The following is a 19,568-nucleotide window of genomic DNA, read 5'->3' on the forward strand; positions in this document are numbered from 1 at the left end:
GAGGCATGTGAACCAACACATGAGTCGGGTGCTCAGGATTTTTGGATCGGCACGTAGGCCAACTCTTATCTCTTGCACTCATGGTTTTCCTACCAATAAGTAGGACAACTCTCGGCTTAACGGAAAACAGAGAATGCGAGATTTCTGGCTAGAATTTTTTGAGGATACTACTTGGAACCTTTTTAGGACACAATACAAAATTTAAAAATATCATGACCCCATTTAGTCAATGATGGATATTACAAGCATGTAAAATCGCAGTGCAAAACTCTTTATATTCAATGCTACACAAAAATAAAATTGTGACCGATTCTGTAGTTAGAAAATGTGCACTATATCCATATCCATATTTTGTCATTTTTATAGTGTAAAATCTAAAGTATTTCATATTGATATTCTGCATACTTGTAGTATATATCATTAGCTACATGCAGAATTTAAAAAAAAACTTCAAAAATATTTTAAAAAATAAAGAGCCAGAGCTCGATATCCCATTTTGATTTTAATTTCCCGGACGATCTAGGCATCTCTTCTCCACCTAAGGCCTTGTTTACTTCTAGAGTATTTATGGGGATGGGAGGGGATTATTTCGTATCCCGGAAAATCCCCACTAGTCCGTTTACTTCTCCGGTTTTGAACGACATAATCCCGAGATATCCCTTCCCATCCCCTCCCATCCCCACATTTTTTGCCTAAATCAAAAACTCTCCATCATACTAGTGTATTTTTGGGGAGGGGTATTTGAGGGGATTGGGTGAACACCAAATCCCCTCCCATCCCCATACCTATTGGGAAGAAAAATACGAGAGAAGTAAACAAGGCCTAAGTGCTAGAAAGTCGTGGATGGAGAGCCGGCAACCCTAGCCAACCAAACCGACTCGAGTCGATCTTGCAGACCGAAGTCCAAGCCCTTCCATAAACCCGATCGATTTCCCCCAACCCCCAACCCCACGGCTTTTACAACCCAGAGCGCGCGAACCGGCCACCGAGCTCACCGGAAATGGCGCCTCTCCTCGCTCTCCTCCTGTGCCTCCTCCTCCTCCTCTCCGCCCTCCCATGCTCCGCAGCCGCCTCGCCTTCCCGGTCCTCTTCCCCATCTGCGGCCCCGACCCCGCTCGTCCCGGCGCTCTTCGTCATCGGCGACTCCACGGCCGACGTCGGCACCAACAACTACCTCGGCACGCTCGCCCGCGCTGACCGCGAGCCCTACGGACGGGACTTCGACACCCACCGCCCCACCGGACGCTTCTCCAACGGCCGCATCCCCGTCGACTACCTCGGTAGGTTGCTCGCGTCACGCTAGCTCCTTTTGATTCCCTTTCGTTGCTCGTTGGGGGATGCAGATGCTTGGTCCTCGAATCGTTTATCGAATATATCTCGTCGTGCGCGCGGGTTCCTTGATTCTGCGTGCCCTTGCAGATGCGGGTTTCAGCCAGCTCTCGGCATCTCAAATCTCGTGGGTTTACTACTTCTTCGATCGTGGTTCACCCTGATTGATGAATTTAGTTTTGCTCCTTGATTTTGATTTCGTGTCTCTGATCTCTTCGGATTTACTGCAGCGGAGAAGCTGGGGCTCCCCTTCGTGCCTCCCTACCTCGAGCAGAGCATGCGGATGGGCGTCGGCAGCGTTGGCCTCACCAACATTGATGGAATGATCCAAGGCGTCAACTATGCGTCCGCGGCAGCCGGCATTCTCTCCAGCAGTGGTTCCGAGCTGGTCTGTCCTCCTCCCAGTATCAATCTTACAATAATCTTCGTGGTGTTGCTGACGGATAAATCTGTTTGGGGCGTCAGTTTGTGGTTTGTTCACTTTCAGTATATATGATGCTAATCAGGTGGGATTCTTGGCTGCGCTTCTTGTAGGGGATGCATGTGTCGCTCACCCAGCAGGTGCAGCAGGTTGAGGACACATATGAGCAGCTGGCACTGGCTCTTGGGGAGGCAGCCACAGTGGACCTGTTCAAGAGGTCCGTCTTCTTTCTCTCCATCGGGAGCAACGACTTCATCCACTACTACCTGCGCAATGTCTCCGGCGTACAGATGCATTACCTCCCATGGGAGTTCAATCAGCTTCTTGTTAATTCAGTGAGGCAGGAAATCAAGGTCTGGTGCTTGCTCCCCAGTTTATTATATTATACGATTGCTCACCTTCTTTTTGATTACCAGTGTGATGTTTATTATATCTTAAGTCCAGTGATATTGGGGTTTCACTTGCTGGAGTTGCACCATGCATAGTTAAGGTGTAGGGATCTCTGTAGCTATGAGTTACATTTTGGACAAAATGTACTGACTTATATCTGAAGCTCTGGGCAGACTAGAAAATTTGCTGTATGGGGAAGTTTATGCAAGAAATCGATTTAAATGAATGAATATTGATGTATCCTTGTTGATTTGCAGTTCTGGAACATCAGTTCCTTCACTTTTGATTTACCTATAAATAGTTCTTACTGTCAAATTTATGGGTATTGCTTGTACAATGCATAGGTACTACAGATGCTACGTGTTTCAGGCTGATGTTATTTGTGGCTTTTTTCATAAATTATGAAATTCAAATGATTGGGCCAATTATCCCAAACCTGCAGTGAGTTATAATGGTGTTTGTAGGTTGCATTTTGTACTGTTTAAACTGAATGATGTGTTTGAGTAAGTGCAATGCTCAGGCTTTACTTAATTTTTTAAGTTGTTTGTGGTGCCCTCATTTTAGAAGTTCAAGTCTGTGGTACTTTAAGCTCAAATGTGGAACACATTGCACATTTATCTCACTGTGTTCAACTGTCTATGACCGCCATGTAACAGCATGCTGCTTGGTTCATGTGTCATGGATAAGTGGATAACTTGATTGTCTGTGCCTAATTTATCTCCCTTATTTAATTTCTTGAGGATATTTATCTCCCGTATCTGATCTTAAGAAGAACATGTGATGCATGGTGATTGAATTTGCACATACCTGTAGTTTGTTGTATTCTCCAACACTCGAATGCAGAAATTTCCGTTAATCTCATTACATAATCTCATGCATATGCTGATGTAAATTAGAACTGTTTGCTTCATTTTATTTTTTTGTAATACCCTAGCAAATTAATTGAACTTTGCATTTGTTACTTTTTAGTTCTATATATGGTTCTTGTCAGATCACACAACTTTTGATGTCAAAAGTAGCTGTTTACTTGTGTATCTCCTGCCCCCTTCTGATGATTATTGTTTATACAGAACCTGTACAATATCAACGTTCGCAAGATCGTGCTGATGGGCCTTCCTCCTGTTGGCTGTGCACCTCACTTCCTTTCGGATTACGGCAGCCAAAATGGGGAATGCATCGACTACATCAACAACGTTGTGATCGAGTTCAACTATGGCCTGAGATACATGTCCAGTGAGTTCATCCGCCAGTACCCAGATTCCATGATCAGTTACTGTGATACATTCGAGGGGTCAGTGGACATTCTAGAGAACCGTGACCGCTATGGTGAGCAAATGTATCATTAGTGCTGTATTTAAATTGTGTGCTATCCTTGCAAAAGGCTTCAGTTTTGATGGAATTGCAACATGCAGGCTTTCTGACCACCACTGATGCTTGCTGTGGGCTGGGCAAGTATGGCGGCCTATTCATATGTGTTCTTCCACAGATGGCGTGCAGCGATGCGTCAAGCCATGTGTGGTGGGATGAATTCCACCCGACAGAGACTGTGAACCGGATCCTGGCCGAAAATGTGTGGTCTGGTGAGCACACCAAGATGTGCTATCCAGTGGACTTGCAGGAGATGGTGAAACTGAAGAAGTAGAACCTACCTGAAGCTCCTTTGCAGTTACTTGCTCAACTTCTGTGTTTTCGTATTGACAAACAAATTTTGCGAGTCGGCACAGCGGAATGTATATCTTGAAAGTCACGAAGTTCAGTAGCTCAGGTTAAATGCAAGTATGTTCACCTGTAAATTCACTGTGGAGAATCTATATGGACAAATTGTTAGATGCTGCATACACAACTTTTGCAGTGACGAACCTGTTCGGTGGCAAAAAAGCTGTGTTCCATTTCTCAGTACATATTCTGCTATTGTAGTTTCCGCTACAAAACTGTGTTTGCATAATCTACAAAGTTTTACAGTGAAGGCGAAAGGAAAGCATAAGCCGCATGAGAGAAGCTTATTAGGTTGCTGTCTCCCTGAGGCTTGAGAGGTCAGAGTCTCTTGCTGCTATAACTCCTCATCGCCAGTTCCAGAGTAGAGAACAAAGCTGGGGAATGACAGGGTTATGTCCCTGCATCACAGCACGTTCAGATGTCAGTCAAGATTCATGTTCTCAAGCATGTTTTCCGTGGCTGGAAATGTAGAGGTAGTACTTACTTTAAGTATGGGAGAGTCATGTTCTTCAGCAAGGCCGGATATTTACTTGCAAACGATTTCCATTCTTCGGGGTCTATTTTGCCGTCGCTGTTTAGGTCTGCCTGCTTGAATGTCTGACAGAATATATAAGTTAGTATGTGCCTAGTGTTAATGCTTCTTTCTTTCGCCGCAACATTTCATCTTGATGTGGTGTACCTGGTCTACAATTTGTTCAACAGCATCATCAGAGAGAAGCAGGTCCGATTCGTTCAGGATTGCAAGCACCATTTCCTTCAACTGCATTAATTATCAGTTTCAGTGAGTACTCTCACTGACAAAATATGTTTACTTCTATGAAGAATAATTCAGTATATAAAATATGCCAACCTCTTCACGTTCAATGCTGCCGGTGCCTCGCAGGTCATATAGTCTGAATGCAACTACAAGGGATTCCTTCAGATATCAATAGGAGAAGCAGTATATAAACATAAGACCTCCTGAAGATATACAGAAGGCTACTACCAATTCACTTGTCTCCATAGTTTATGGAAATTAAACCTTTTCTAAAACATTCACACAGAAATCATCAGGAGAGAAAAGGGTATATCTCCTTACATGCAATCTTCTCGGCTGTAGGTGTATCCGGGTGAAAAATGTGGAGAGACCGAACGAACTCCTCAAATTCAATCACACCATTGCGTTTCAGGTCAAACAGATCAAATATCTGCATTAGTTAAAAACTGTGTCACACAAATAAGCCTATTACAGTTCATCTTATACCAGATACATTTCCCTAATCTTAGAACACAGATCTACAGTTATAGACTAACCCGATCGGCGAAAAGGTTCTTCCGGTTGCTGTTCCTGAAGAGAGCAAGTTGGAACTCCTCCTGCTCAAGAAAATGTCAGACACTGATTAGAGTTTTCAGAACCACATATTAAAATCAGACAATATGCAAGATGTACATACCTTGTGAATAAGCCCATCCTTAAATATGGAATAGCTAATCTTTTTAAACAGCTCATACAGGGCCTCCACTTCATTCAGAGAAACTGCATGCGGGGAGTAATCAGCAATTGAACGACAGGGAAACATATAGGTTCATTCTTGTACTGAATTAAATCACCAAGGTCTCGGGGAACATACATGTGGTCTCCTTGGCCAGAACAGCAGCATCCTCATGCGGTGGAGCTCGCTTGAAGTGCTTTGATGATGCACAGCCCATAGAGACCAACTCACAAGACTTAACAAACCCAACTCTTTTCTTGTAGTTAGCAACCGTCTTTTGGCAGAAAGCGATGAAAAAAGGCACCTAAGACAAAAGGGCAAAGACATTGGTATCAACACAAAACTAATAATAAACCAAAAAATAATTTCCAGGAAAAGGAATCCATCAAAAAACAGATCCGCCAAAGAAGCATACTCAGAAACAGGGAAACCAAGGCACAAGCTCACCTGGGAAACGACGCAATATGCTTTTTTCGATCCACCGTCAGAGATCAAAGAAGTGGCCGAGGAGAAGAGGGAGAGTGTGGGGGGCAGTATCTTCCAGGCCTAGCTCCAAGCTTTTGGCAGGTGCAATGAGAAGAAGGAGCTAGAAGAAGAAGAAGCAAAAGGTATATTTATGCGCGTGCACACAGCAGCAAAAGGAATCGACGTCACGTTGCGGCGCAAAATATTGTAGTGGCGACAACAGACAGGGCTGGGCAAAAGTTGACTTGCATGCAACAAGTTCCTCCATTGTCTCTTGTCACTATGCAACAGAGAAATGACGTTGATGTGATTATATATAGATCGGTCCTTACTAGTAGTAGTTAACAACTGTATCTAGCTATAGTCTGGTTAGCTGGAGTATAGGTATTAAGAAAGCAACCATGAGGACGAGAATTGCTTGTACGCTTAGGCTTGGCTTCTCACCCCCAAGACGTCCAGAAACTACGATGAGTTGTACTGTTGGATACAAAATTGTCAACTTCGGCCTGTACCTGTCAAACGGGTGTATATATTACGCGAGAATTTGGTTTGGCCGATAAGAGCTCTAGCTGATACGTCTGCATTTTACAGTATACTAGTAGTAGTAGTTATCAATTGTATCTAGCTAGACTGGTTAGCTGGATGCAACCATATATATCGTATTAAGAAACCAACATGAGGAGGAGAATTGCTTGTACTCTTAGGCTTGGTTTCTCTACCCAAGATGTCCAGAACTACGATGAGCTGTACTGTTGGATACGAAATTGTCAACGTGCGATTGTGCACTTATCAAGCGCGCGTATATTATATGGGTGTGACTAGTAACTAGTTTCTATATCATTAAATTTCAATTGCAACTCATGTTGCAACTGATAACTAGCACAAATTACGAAGTAAATCAAATGGTGTAGGACCTAATTGAGCACGAACTTAGTTCTCAACTAGCTAAGAACTAGCAAATTTTATATAACACATATTGTTGTTGGGTGACGCATGCTGTTCGGTTTGGGCGATAAGAGCAGCAGAAAAGAATTGGGCCGGCATTCGTGAATGTGTGTATATATGCTACTACTTCTATAATACTAGTACAAATGCCCGTGCGTTGCTACGGGATAATAAAAAATTTACTTACAGGTAAACAATTATTTCATTCTATAAATGTGTGTGGAACATAAGTAATATGGTTCCCGTTTATATATGGATGAATATCAACTCTCTTCTTCTCCTGTTTCTTCTGGTCATGTCTCGCTACCTCTTATTCCACTTCCCCTCTCAACCCCCTTCATTTGCTCCTGTTAGCATTGCCATTTCCACCACTTCATTTACCCCCTTGGGTTAGCATTGCCATCATTTTAAAAGTCTGTAATCCCACGTAACCTGATGGATCATCAATATATCAAACTTTGTGACATACTAACCAAATTTACGTAGATTTAGTCCAGGGAAATCAATACAAACTATACACTCAAATTTCACTTGCTTCATCTTAGTACATCATTAATAAAAGTGGGAAAAAAGAACGGCGTTGCATAGGACAAATTTCTGGTAAGCATCAACAAATTTAAAATCCTAAAATTGTGGAATAGGTGAGAGTTTCTGCAAAACCTTTCATAACAACCAACTAAACAATACTACTCCCTCTGTCACGTTTTAGGTGTCGAAAGTGTAGTTGAAAACATTTTTTATTTCCACCCTTCCTATTTTGAAAACACGCCATCAGATCCCCAATCGATCTTAGCCTCGCGCCAACGGAGTCCCGCGCTTGCGTTAGCAGCCTCCCGCCGGTGGACTCCCATGCTGCAGCCTCGCGCCGGCGGGCCTCCCGCGCTCGCGCTCGCAGCTTCCCCCCAGCAGACTCTTGCACTACTCACAGCCTCGCCGTGGAGCTCAGAGCCTTGCGCCGGTGGGCGGGCGGGCTCCCGCCCTTGGCGTCGGTGACATCTCGTGGGCGGGCTAGCATCCTCACCCACTCTACCGCCGTGTGAGCTCGCCTCTTGCCGCCGCTGCTGGAGCTCGCCTCTCGCTGCCGCTGGAGCTCGCCTCCTCCTGCGCCCATGCGTCCGGCTCAAGGAGGTCGGCGCCTCCCACCCTAGTGGCCCCGACTGCACCCTGCTCCTAGCCGGCATCCCTCTCGACATGAAGCCATGGAGGCAAGGCCGGTCGCCGTCGCTTCCACCGTTGGAGCCCGACACTTGTTGATTTCACCTGATACTTCACCATAATCTGCAGCACGGTTGATTTATACGTATCATTATAGAAGCACATGCTGAAGAGTTCAGAGTCTAATTTTGCAACTAAAGAACGTGTTAATTCTATCAAAATAAGAACACCTTGATTATCTTGCCCCTACCTAGATTCTGTCAAAATAAGAACAAACCAGGTACGTTATATGCCTCCTGAAAGGTTATGCATCTGTGAAAGATAACAACTACTACCTACTCCCATTTGCAATGATAAGTTGATACTACACTGCATTCCCATTTGCAAGTTAAGAGGTATTAGGTTTCTTGTACTGTCAGAAAAAAGTGGTTTGTTGGCATTAGTTTACTGCAGCTGGTCGGATTATTGGGATCTCAGAAGGAAAGAAAGACATCAGTGACATCAGGAAAGAAAGATCTCAGTTCCTTTAATGATTAGAAAGTAGCAGTAGTAACAGCAATCTAAGCAGCTAATACTATTGGTCTGGATGTAGCTAAGTTTCAGAGATGTGGACTTCGCTGAAGTTATTGTCTCCCCTAACCGTGGCAGAGACAAATAGCATGTGGTATACTGTAGTGGTATCTCCAAAATGAAGTGAACTGATAGTAGATTTTACTCCCCTAGCCGTGGCAGAGACAAATAGCAAGGAGTATTTTGTAAGGAACAAAATGGAGTACAGTACTTGTCACCAGTGCAAGCAATATCAAACTCTGAATTTTCTGAGCATATCCTTTAGACCTGCTGCCACCTCTTTCATCTCCTTAATTAGGTGACATTTAATGAATTTTTTTTAGACCGATCCTTGTCCCACATGGTGACTACCAATTGGCAATCAGTCTCCAATATCACCTAAGCATAGCCTCTGTTTTTTTTGCCATCACCATAGCATCTCTACATATAATGCCAGAGTAAGAGCTACTGCTGAAATGCAAAAGTTTGGGTTACTGGAAGCGAAGTGGTCAACGTTGCAACTGTTTTTGCGAAGGAGCCAAACCAAATAGGCATCTTTCTAGCCCTCCCTGATATCTACAAGAGGGAGTACAGAAGATGTGGCCGGGTCAAACCAATACTATTACAATCGAATCAGCATATCTCTTTCTCAGAAAACAAATTCACGAAACATAACAATTCAGTGCAAGCGAGCAAGTGCACAAGAAATGGCATGCGCGCAAGCGGGCATCAGTGCGCACGCACACAAATAATATGAACAAAAAAATTAGAGGATTAAAAAATGTTTCCTTAAGATATGCAAATTTTATAGATCTTATTTCACATATATCCAACTCTAAAGAACAGGGATAGCTTAAGCTACAGTAGGGGCATCATTGGTGCTTATCAGTAAATATACCATTTTCATGTATGTAAGTAGTATTTACGTGACCTTTTGAAACTATACACCGACAAGCTACAGTTGATCTATTCTCAAAAAGTTATTACAATTGAGTGATCCATGGAGATTCGAAGAGCTACATGAACTACAATCAGAAAAGATGTAAAATAAATATATGAAGGATAAGAACAAAACTACTGCTGTTGTAGGCCACCAGTAAGCTCACCTCATTTACTCATTTGAGGGGAGGAAGCTGTTGGACAAGCTAAGAAGAGGAATCACACATGTTCCATGGATTCCTGATGTATGCAGTACGTACTGCAGCTCCCTGTCAGCAGCCATCAAATAAGGATTGAATCTTCTACCCCCGATTAGCCACTGCCAATTATCAAAATAGTACGAGAAGTCAGATCCTTATTCCGCCGGCCATCAGTTAGGGGAGAGAGATGCCATGGAGAGTTGATAAATAGAGCACTGCAGATAAATATATTTTGGGCAACAACTTAAAAAGATATCTGATATTGACCACCTAACACTTCCTCTCCAGCCAAAATCAGGCAACATTGAGCCTGTTGTTAAGCTCTACCATGTTTTTGCTTCTACATATGTAGGCTTTCTTGCAATGATGGTTGTTTGGCTGAACGTGTATGCATATGAAGTTATGACGCTGTCATATTGACGATTATTCTCACCTGGTGCAATATTTTTATGGCGCCAGTTGCATGAAAATAACATGACGTGAAGTGTATTACCTATGGAGACATTGTAGCTTGATGCAACAATAATCAGTTTTGCAATTCATAATTTCCCGAAGTTTCATAATTGTACATTGCATGCCAAGAAATTACAATCAATTCTGCTTACACTCAACTGCATGTAGTTCTTATAAATCTTGTCGAGAAGAAGGGACACTAAGCCCTGCAAGGAAAAAGAATGGACCACAGATTGGTGCTTCAGGGGATACAACCTTCTTACAAAAAAGAGAGCAGTCCATAGCAATTAGCTCCTTTGAAGTTGCAGGATACATTAAAATTACTGCATTAAAATTTGCTTACTATTGAAATGGCAAAACTAACTGCTTTAGTAATTCAGCATCCTCTATAAAATTAGCATGATTAATGGAATAATATGAACAAATAATCTATGACACAAATAATATGTTTCCTTAAGATATGTATGTGTCATAGATCATAACTAAAAGGAAGTCACAGTTCAAAGTGTAATCGCCTTCCCATCACATGTATAAGTTATTGGATTAAAAAAATGCAACTAACTGCAACATATACAGAACTTCTGGCCCTTTCCATTTTAATGTTTTATCCACTTTTCTTTAATTCCCCGATTCTTCATATTATCGGGTTGATGATTTCTAAATTAACTTCGAACACTTTGAACACAATCCATAACATAAAAGCTTTCTCACCCTCTGCCCCCCTTCGCTTTGTGAAGTAGCACCTGGTCGGCCCCCTCTCCACAACCCCGAGGTTGTCGCAGTTGAGGATGATGACCATGGAGAGCATGGCGGTGGCACGGCACCAAGGCCGCCACCAACAACCCGCGACAATGGTCGATGGTGCCAGGCATCCGCATTGGGGAACGACATCATCGCCATTGTCCGTGGTCATGTTCAGCGCGCCAAGGCTGCCACAAACAACTCGCAGTGACTATCGACGATGCCAGGCATATACACCGGCGAACGACATCGTCACCATTGCACCTTGAATAGTGTAGAGAACCATAATGTTGTATACAACTTACAATTTTGAGCAGGGAATCATGCTCAAGTGTCATCCTCTTGCTACATGATAAAATTTCATTCTCCTTTTCTTCCCAAAAAATAAAGTATACCTAATACGTAAATATAAGTATGTAAAGTGCAAATAAAAACTAATTCTAACTATGGACGCCATAGTGATTGCTTTTCTCTCTGAAGTATACCTTACCACATATGTATGTTCAATCAACACTGGAAAATACTTGCATAACGGAGCAGGTCTTGTCAGCCTATCCTTGCAATGAAACCTGAAACTCAGCTCATCTACATCAAAAGGTTTTCCTAACAAAAAACACCAGTGGCGCAAGGTACATGTATCGACTTGCTCAAGAAATTAGGAAGAGGAAAGAATAAAGGACATGTACGATTGTAATCAGTATGCGCAGATGGAATTCCGGCGAAGTGGCTACCATACCGTGTTGTACCAGGCCATGTTTCCCAGCCTGAGGATTGACGGAACCGGGGCAGATGGGATGGAGGTGAGAGACCTGCTGCCGCAACGCCGCTGACCGGGAAGCCCTGCTCATAGCCATCCTCCTCCCCGACGTCGCCGGGGCTGGGTAGACCATCGGCTCGACGATCCCCTCCTCGTAGATGGTCGCCTCATCCCCCTCCGGAGCGGACCCGGCCGCCTGCCCGCTGTCGTACAATCCAGGAGACGTAGATCCCTCCTTCTCGTAGACGGTCGCATCGTCGCCATTCGGATTTGCAGGAGGCCCCGCACGTGCACAAGCAAGATGTTCGGTTTTGGCCCAGTCCTACCCCGACGGGAGACGGCAGTTGGATGTGTGCCTCCTCCCGCCGCCGGTGAACGATGATGGCGTGGGTGGATAGATGGGAGGAAGCTAGGGATTTACGTTTCCATGCCTGAATTGGTGACGAGATTGCTGGGTGGGATAAGTTGGGCCTGGCCCATGTGGCGTCGTGCGGTCGAGGCGTCGAGCGTAGGACGACGACGAAGGGATGGTTGGAGTGGCAGAATAGGGAACATATTCCTCCTTTTTAAGTAGTGTAGATTCGTGGAGTACATGTTAAATTTGAAAACGTCGCCGCAAAAACAGAGGTTAAAATCAACAACAAAAAATCTCCAAATTTTTTTTGTCGCTTTCCAAATTTGATTCTTCTCTTTGCGTAGGGAAGGGGACAAAAGAAGCTCATGACTGATCCCAATCAACTGTGCGAGGAGGATGGAAATGTTGAGATAACGAGTTGTAACATCATGATGCATTGCCTTCTGTGCTGTGCATGATGTTATTCTGACGGGGATGCCCATTTTGAAAAAAACGAGGTTATTTTGACTCCTCAATAGCTGCCAAACCTCTCACTTTCTCTCGATGAAAAAGCAGACAATAGCCTACGGGTGAAACTGCGAGGTGACACTGCAGGGTTTTTCCAACGATACATCATGAAAAGACGTATCTGTTTCATAGTTTTATAGAAGAAATACCAGAAAGCCATTGTACAACACGTTTATGGCACATGCCCCAAAGAGACGCAACTCCACGCTACCTCGGAGAAAGGCAGCACACACACTATGGAACTACTTGCCGTATCTCCACTTATCCACTGACACGAGAACATTTCTGAACAACCCAAGCAGCTCGCCACAACTCGGCATCGTCGGAGATTCTTGAAATCACCGCGATTTTAGAGGGGTCACACACATCATTCTGATGTCGCCATAGGCACCAACAGATGAGTGTCACACCTATCCAGAAGTCGCGATCTGCTCCCGTCCCTCCACGCATCTCTTGCAACCTGCAGGTATTTGGTTGCGGTATCTAGTGTAGCTTGTCCCACCAACGTAGATAGGTTGCCCAAACATCGTGTGCCAAGACGCAGCCCATCAGAAGGTAAACTAATGACTCACCCACTTGTTCACAGAAGGGGCATGCCGCCGGGTATGAAATATCACGCATGTCCAGCATCTGTTCCTTGCTGTAAGCTGAAGGAAGACCCTTCGGTGTTCCTTGCTGCATGCCGAACGAACACGCCGGGTGCTGTGAAGCAGACGCGCAAGTGCGGCGGAGGACAGGGCCGCTCGATCAGAAGGGCCCATGCAAAGTCCATACTGCCCTTGGCAAATGTAAAAAAAAAATGCCAAAAATGTCATAGTTGCCCTTGCCTACCGATGGCCAGATTTGTTTGGTACTCCTGCCTACACTTAACGAGTACAAGGATACTGCAAAAATGTTCTAGAAAATAACAAGAATTTCGATGTATATAAAAGTCCATGGTACATAGTGTCAAACAAGATATTAGTAGCTTCCATCTCAAGGGGACACAAGATACAGAATGCAATTGAGAAATATGACTATCATGTGATTTATGAGCAATAGTCACAACATACAAGCTCCACTCCTTTTTCCATGATCAGCCTGAATAATTTACAGGCAGGCCACAATGGCGTCATGGCATAACAATAAAGACGGCAAGCACAAATAACAAAAAAAAAACGAGGGCACACGTGCATCTGATAACTCGATGTACACCTGTATCATTTCCATCTCGCTGATTATTCAGTTCAGCTGAAAAGATTTGGGATGCAGGCACCCGTGTCAGAATTCTGCTGTTCCCTCCAGATGCGGCCAGTGACCCGCAGTTTCAGCTCTTTCCTTTCTCCACCTGAGAAGAACAGAGCCATGTTCCGCTGGATAACAAGGCCATCATGGCTGTCCCTAACCTTCCTATGGCTGTCGCGGATGCTGCGGGGATTGCCCTCCCAAATCATCTTCCGGCCATTTCCTCCAACCTCAAGGCTATAAGTGTAGCTCCTTGCATCATTTTCGTCGCCCATAAATCGGAGGAAAGCCATGTATACTGGTGCCATTCCAAGTTGAAAGGCCTCAAAGTGCAAGCAAAAGTACTGACCGAAACAGTGGAAGACCTGCGAAAAAGATGTGGTAATATTGCTGTTATCACATCATTCAAATATGTAAACAACAGTTTGAGACCACTAAGGGCCTCCTTGAATCGTAGGATTTGACCAAAATTTTGGAGGACATCAGTCCAATCCTTTGGGTATTTTCCTACAAGGGTCATTTAGATCATAAACTTGCGATAAACTTGGAGTTCTTAATTCCTTCAATTCCATCAAAAAACTAACATAAACTCAAACTCATTTTATTTTTTCCATTGAGAAGTCCGGACATTATCTCTCCACAATCCACTCTCTCTTAATTCGTTATTTCATGTGAATCATTCAAAGACATCACTACTGAAATTCTCATGTATTGAGATATCTCATTCTTGTGTTGTTTTTAGTCCTACATTTCTAGTTCATGCGATCCGGTGAGGCCAAGGGTAGCAAAAGTACCACCCAGACAAATTATATTTGTGTACAACAGATAAAATACTAGGAAATCAAATATATCAAGAAAAACTAGTGGTCAAACTGTAACTGCACAAGGTAGTAAAACAGCTCAAACAGAAATAGATACTTACAGTCAACATCCAAGTTGCATTTTCGACCTCTCTGGGGTTTGATTTAACATAGCGGTGATTGAATGTGCACCCTGAATGCATGTCAACTTTATGATCATCTCTGAGATGTGTGACAAGGAAAGGAATGTCCCCAACAACAGAACATTCAGATCCTGCATAAGGACAGTTGTATGGCCTCAAATTGCACTGTGATTCATGCTTCAGTTTGCTGTAGTACGGGAAGATCTCTGGGCAACCAAGCGAGAAGTATTTGCAAGGTAACTCAAGTGATTCAGCGACTTTTTCCAATGCCAAACACCTGATGTCGCCGAGCTCTTGTCGACATGTCGGGCAGCGATTGTGCACCCGGGTTTTGCAGGTTGAACAAATAGTATGACCGTTTTGGCACTGTAACATAGAAAAACATAACTTGATTACAAACAATCACTTAGGTCAAATCATTTTTTATAAATGATGAGCCTACAAAAGAAAATTGTTTCGTGGAGTAAAATGCATTTATTACATGTAGTGGAACAGCATAGCATGGAATTGTTACGAGGAACTCCGTATTACAGGTGCAAGGCTTGGGCGCAAAAGCGTGAGTAGCAAGTCCAATATGAGTACGAGTAGATCACGGATTGGACCCAATCCATGGTGAATTCAATTAGTCTAGTCAGATCCTAGTCCTAGGTTCTGTCGATCTCCCTAGTTCAGTTGGCAGTGGTGTAAATTAGAATGAGTCCAATTAAATTAGTGATAAGATATGTTTAAGTTCATGAGTTGAGTTTGGATCAAATATGTGCATCAAGTTAGAGTGGTCTTATGCAAAGAAATAAATCTAACTTTAATATATTTCCCAGGCTGGTAAAATATCATATTAATAAGCTTGCTTTTAGGCAGCTGTTTCCAGACCAAATTAATTAAATGACTAAATTTTGAAGAAACAAAAAATTCCTCAAACCATTGGCTCATTACGTTGAAACATAACTTAGTTCTAACCTGTAAGCAGGCTGCAAGTAAGATGAGTCGTCACAATTTCAACCTCTCTTCCGCTCTTCCTGTTCTCCCTATCAGCTGCCCCAACTGGACGAGTTACCAACCAAAGCCACTTACCACTACTACCCCGAGGCTATGATCCCAAAGATTTGGTATTAAAGCCACTGGCAGTCCAGCACATCTCGTGATAGCAGCATGGCAGTATTGCCGCCTTAAGGATGGTCCCAGATATTTTAGCATGGATTGGGTCCAATCCGTGAACTATTTTACCAGCCTGGGAAATATTAGATCCTTCCTATGAAGGAGCTAACCGGTCGTGACCCACGACTGACTCAGTGGTGACCGTGTTGACAGAGTGCAGCAACACGTGGAATCACATATGAAAGGCATAAGGAAGACGCTTGTCTTTGCCCTGGGCTGCTAGCTTTCGTTGATCTCAGAGCTTGACTTGCCATCAAATTGCTTGTTTATTTTCTTTTAGAGCAAGAGGGGTCGAAATTGCTTGTGTATGTGCCACGCCTCCCTCGTTCATTAATATAAGATGTTTTAGCTTTTTAAAGATTCATGTATTTTGATATGTATCGAGTCTATTTTTAGTGTGTACATTCACTCACTATGGTAGTTTATTTGAAAATGTCCGAAACGTCTTATACTTACGAACAGAGGGACTAGATCTCACTAAGGGAGCACAATAGCAACACTTACACTACAAACATAAAGATATAATATAGTGGGGAGCTCAACTACCCAAAAAAAAAGATATGATTGGAACTATATTAATTTGCATTTGGACTGATAATTCTGGATGCAAAGCGATGTTTGAGAAGTATGAGTGAATTATTGACATTGCATGTAAGCCATTGTGGATATTAGCGTAAGGAGGCAATGGAGGCGCGGACCTGGTGGATGGGCGGGTACATGGAGTTGGTGCAGACAGGGCACTCGAGCAGCTCGTGCACGCTGGTGGACGGCGTTATGAGCGGGCCCGCGACCGCCCCTCCTCCCCCGCCCGCGCCGCCGGCAGAAACGACGACCAGGTTCACCGCGGCGGAGGCGGCGGCGGCGGATGGCTTGAGGAGGGGGCGGGGGAGGCGGGACACGGCCTCGTCGTCGCCGTCGTCGTCGTCCAGGCCGTGGGAGAAGGACACGCACTCGATGCTGTCCATCTCCATGGCCCGGAGCAGATCGAGCCGAATCGTGCCCGATTCGGGTACAGAGGCTGGCCTGGGCGGGCTTAGGATTCGGCCGGACGGCCGGCGGTGCTTCCCGGCCCCTCTCCTTGCTGGTGGATTCGAATTCCGCGGAAGAGGAAGGGGAATTGGGCAATGGGAAATGAGGTTGTGGGGAAGACCGGAAGAGATTTGCTTCACAGTTTGGTGGTGGTGGTGGGGTGGTGGGGCACTTGATTGTGCTGTTATGGTGTGTGGGGTACGGTGGCCTGCCTGCTTTCGCTTTGCTCGTTGCGCTGGGGGGGGGGGGGTTTATTACAGTACAGTACAGGGTCAGGGCAACAGGGGCAGGGTGGAGGTGCGGTGCATGTTCAAATTTAAACTCCTCGCCAGCAGGCCTGCGGTACCAACACTCCACTAGTCGACTTGCTGCCTTTAACTCAAAAGGCAAAGTGAGGCGCGTGTGTCAATTTTGAGCCATTTTCTCTTTCCTCAGCGGCCCGATATGAAGTGACAGTTTATTTTCGTGATCGATAAATGGGTATGTCCACAGGAATGCAAATGCGACTTAAATTTGGGTCGACATCCGTCTGCCCAGACGCAATGCATGACCGTTTTTCTCTATCTTGGGCCTGCCTGGCAGCGGCAGCGTTTGCTTCGTCTTTTGCTTGGTGTGGCCGTACTGGCGGGCAGCATCGCTTCCGTATCATGTCAAGTGAGTTAATAGCCGCGCAGAGATACAAGTTCCCCAAGCCTAGTAATAGGTGTCTTCCTTAATGCGCGTCACCGGCTCCTTGGCTGTGTTCGCCGTATAAAATGGGGTGTTGGGAGCATCTCTTCCCGCACATAAACCCTAGCTACCCTCTGAATCCCCAACCCTAGCGTCGACATCCATCTTATCTCCATCCACCTTCTCTCCGCACGCGCCATGGCGGGTTGTAGGGGTCGAGGCCGAGGATGCAGCCGCCGAGGCCAGGGTAGGGGCGGCTGTGCTGGATCTGCACGCTTGCTGTCGCCTACACGCTCACCCTCCCCTGAGGAGTGTGAGTGTCTGTTTGCCATGCACTTCGAGTTTGTCGTCCATATCACCGAGAACCCCCTAGGCCGAAAGAAACCCCTACATAAGTTCGCAGAGTTTCTCGCAGACCGGGAGCTAGCCTCCGTCAACTTGTGGGAAGACATATGTGGCGAGTTTCGGTGGCCTGTCCAGGTGCTGTTTGACGAGGAAGACAAGATGTACATCGACGCCCGCTTTGAGAAGTTTTCCCATGCCCATAGCCTGGAGTTCGGATGCCTGCTGCTCTACCTCTTCGAAGCGATGGCGACATGAGCGTCGATGTGTTTGTCGGCTCATCCTATCGTAGGCAGTACCCGAATGATGACTCCGGCGGAAGCAGCGACAACCAACTCTAGGTCCAAGGTGTTCTTTCTTTGCAGCAAAGATGACAAGTGTCAGTTGGAGCCACTAGTGTAGGTTTATGGATGTTCTTTCATCGGAGCGAAGAAACCGCGAATTTTTAGAACTCTAGTTTGGGTGACTGGGTGTTCTTTCTTCGCAGTGAAGAAGGCGGTCAGAACCCACTAGTTAGGTTTCCTCATTTTGCAGTGTTTTCAATCACGCTTCAAAATCTATCTTGTAATGTTTCAAATTATGTGATAAAACCTATGTTGTAATGTTTCAAATCATGTATCAAAAACAACAACAAAAATATTTGGAAACTGAATGCGTCGGGCCGCTGGGACACCCCTAGATGCAAACAAACAATCATGGTATGAAGACCATTTTTTGTCGTACGTGTCTCGAGGCAAACGCGTCGGGCCGCTGGAGAAGCCCTAAGCGTAGAATTGATATTCAAAATCTTGATATCGTCTCAAAGGAACCTTCATTTTTCAAATGTATTTCTGGAGATATTTAGGTTGGTCGTCTAACAAATCAAGATACATTGACTTGACAGTAAGCATCGGAGGTTGTAAGACTCCAAAGAAAAAGTACCGCAATCTGAACTAATGAGAAGTCCGGCAATCGGGTGCAGTCTTTCTTGCACATGAAGCGGGTTTCATACTTCGTGATGCCCAACACATTCCACATGAACATTCCTTGTTTATCCTGAATCATCGCCGAAAATCCTTGGCAGTATGTCCCGCGTCTTCTTTGAAGTTGTCGGAGTCAACCAACACTACGCTGACAAGCGGATGTCGGTCCTTGTTCTTCGCCTTCCCAACCACCCTTGATCCACCACGCCGAGGGTCGGCGAGTATCTGTTGTCGAAGGCGGAGGAGGTTGGTCAAGAGCAGCAGCACTTGTTGTTGGTCGGCAGTGGCATCAGCCTCCTCTTTTTTCAACATCTGCATCATCATCTCATCGTCATGTCCATTGCGGCAAACCGCCGAACACCTTATCGGCAGGGTAACAAAGTCGTTTGTCGCGTTGTGTCGGCGAGTCAGGTTGGCGGATGAGGGGCACCGCAAAAGATCCTACAGACGATGTGTGGTCACAATGGCAGGAGAGGCGGGAGTCCAGCAGCACCATCAGACTGCTTTCCTTTGGACAATGGCGGAACCGATGGCACTGTCATCTGTTCCGACGAACCACGCCACGAGATGGTCGGACGTGGAGGTGATGTCGGCAACGGTGGGGATTCTAGGTGGGCGGGTAGGATGTAAGCACGGGGAGGCGACTGCGACGGTGGTGATGGCAATCCTACGGGTGGTAGGTGTATTACAAGGGGGTGGGGAATGGGCACATGCAGCTACCAAGAGTCCTATGTAGATTGGAGTGCCGACACTCCTAACCCAGTCACCATTCGAGGCTCTGCTGATGGCATTTCCACGCTTGACAGCTTCCATTGACGCGACCCACGTTCAATACGCACAGAAAAGCATG

The 19,568-nt window shown here is 45.1% G+C and overlaps 3 protein-coding genes across 3 annotated transcripts in view; 1 reads left to right on the forward strand and 2 right to left on the reverse strand.

Moving 5' to 3' along the window:
- Positions 1 to 4,004, forward strand: part of LOC124690471 (GDSL esterase/lipase 7-like) — a 13,980-nt gene extending 9,976 nt beyond the window's left edge. Inside the window, exons 3-7 of the mRNA XM_047223857.1 lie at positions 969 to 1,280; positions 1,560 to 1,717; positions 1,864 to 2,103; positions 3,211 to 3,466; positions 3,553 to 4,004. Of these exons, the coding sequence (XP_047079813.1) occupies positions 969 to 1,280; positions 1,560 to 1,717; positions 1,864 to 2,103; positions 3,211 to 3,466; positions 3,553 to 3,782 (1,196 nt within the window). The 3' untranslated portion in view covers positions 3,783 to 4,004. The remainder of the gene's footprint in view (positions 1 to 968; positions 1,281 to 1,559; positions 1,718 to 1,863; positions 2,104 to 3,210; positions 3,467 to 3,552) is intronic.
- A 60-nt stretch (positions 4,005 to 4,064) lies between these two features.
- Positions 4,065 to 5,889, reverse strand: LOC124687980 (calcineurin B-like protein 7). The gene is made up of 9 exons (XM_047221698.1): positions 5,776 to 5,889; positions 5,467 to 5,632; positions 5,290 to 5,372; positions 5,150 to 5,209; positions 4,935 to 5,043; positions 4,707 to 4,759; positions 4,536 to 4,616; positions 4,341 to 4,453; positions 4,065 to 4,254 (listed from the first exon to the last, which is right to left on the reverse strand). The coding sequence occupies exons 2-9, from the start codon at positions 5,543 to 5,545 to the stop codon at positions 4,191 to 4,193; spliced, it is 642 nt and encodes a 213-aa protein (XP_047077654.1). The 5' UTR covers positions 5,546 to 5,632; positions 5,776 to 5,889; the 3' UTR covers positions 4,065 to 4,190.
- Positions 5,890 to 13,299: 7,410 nt separating this feature from the next.
- Positions 13,300 to 16,913, reverse strand: LOC124692842 (E3 ubiquitin-protein ligase SINAT5-like). The gene is made up of 3 exons (XM_047226284.1): positions 16,415 to 16,913; positions 14,541 to 14,927; positions 13,300 to 13,983 (listed from the first exon to the last, which is right to left on the reverse strand). The coding sequence occupies exons 1-3, from the start codon at positions 16,685 to 16,687 to the stop codon at positions 13,621 to 13,623; spliced, it is 1,023 nt and encodes a 340-aa protein (XP_047082240.1). The 5' UTR covers positions 16,688 to 16,913; the 3' UTR covers positions 13,300 to 13,620.
- Positions 16,914 to 19,568: the final 2,655 nt, after the last annotated feature.

This window comes from Lolium rigidum, chromosome 2, assembly GCF_022539505.1.
Source record: "Lolium rigidum isolate FL_2022 chromosome 2, APGP_CSIRO_Lrig_0.1, whole genome shotgun sequence".
NCBI lineage: Eukaryota > Viridiplantae > Streptophyta > Magnoliopsida > Poales > Poaceae > Lolium > Lolium rigidum.

What these genes read in the sequence shown, in the direction of transcription:
- LOC124687980 (XM_047221698.1), bottom strand. Translation starts at nt 5,545, where the DNA reads ATGGGCTGTGCATCATCAAAGCACTTCAAGCGAGCTCCACCGCATGAG. An exon ending in AGGATGGGCTTATTCACAAG is followed by an intron (nt 5,210 to 5,289) that starts GTATGTACATCT and finishes TTTCTTGAGCAG; the next exon opens with GAGGAGTTCCAACTTGCTCT. An exon ending in TACAGCCGAGAAGATTGCAT is followed by an intron (nt 4,760 to 4,934) that starts GTAAGGAGATAT and finishes AATCCCTTGTAG; the next exon opens with TTGCATTCAGACTATATGAC.
- LOC124692842 (XM_047226284.1), bottom strand. Translation starts at nt 16,687, where the DNA reads ATGGAGATGGACAGCATCGAGTGCGTGTCCTTCTCCCACGGCCTGGAC. An exon ending in TGTACCCGCCCATCCACCAG is followed by an intron (nt 14,928 to 16,414) that starts GTCCGCGCCTCC and finishes TCTATGTTACAG; the next exon opens with TGCCAAAACGGTCATACTAT. An exon ending in ATGCAACTTGGATGTTGACT is followed by an intron (nt 13,984 to 14,540) that starts GTAAGTATCTAT and finishes TCTTTTTCGCAG; the next exon opens with GTCTTCCACTGTTTCGGTCA.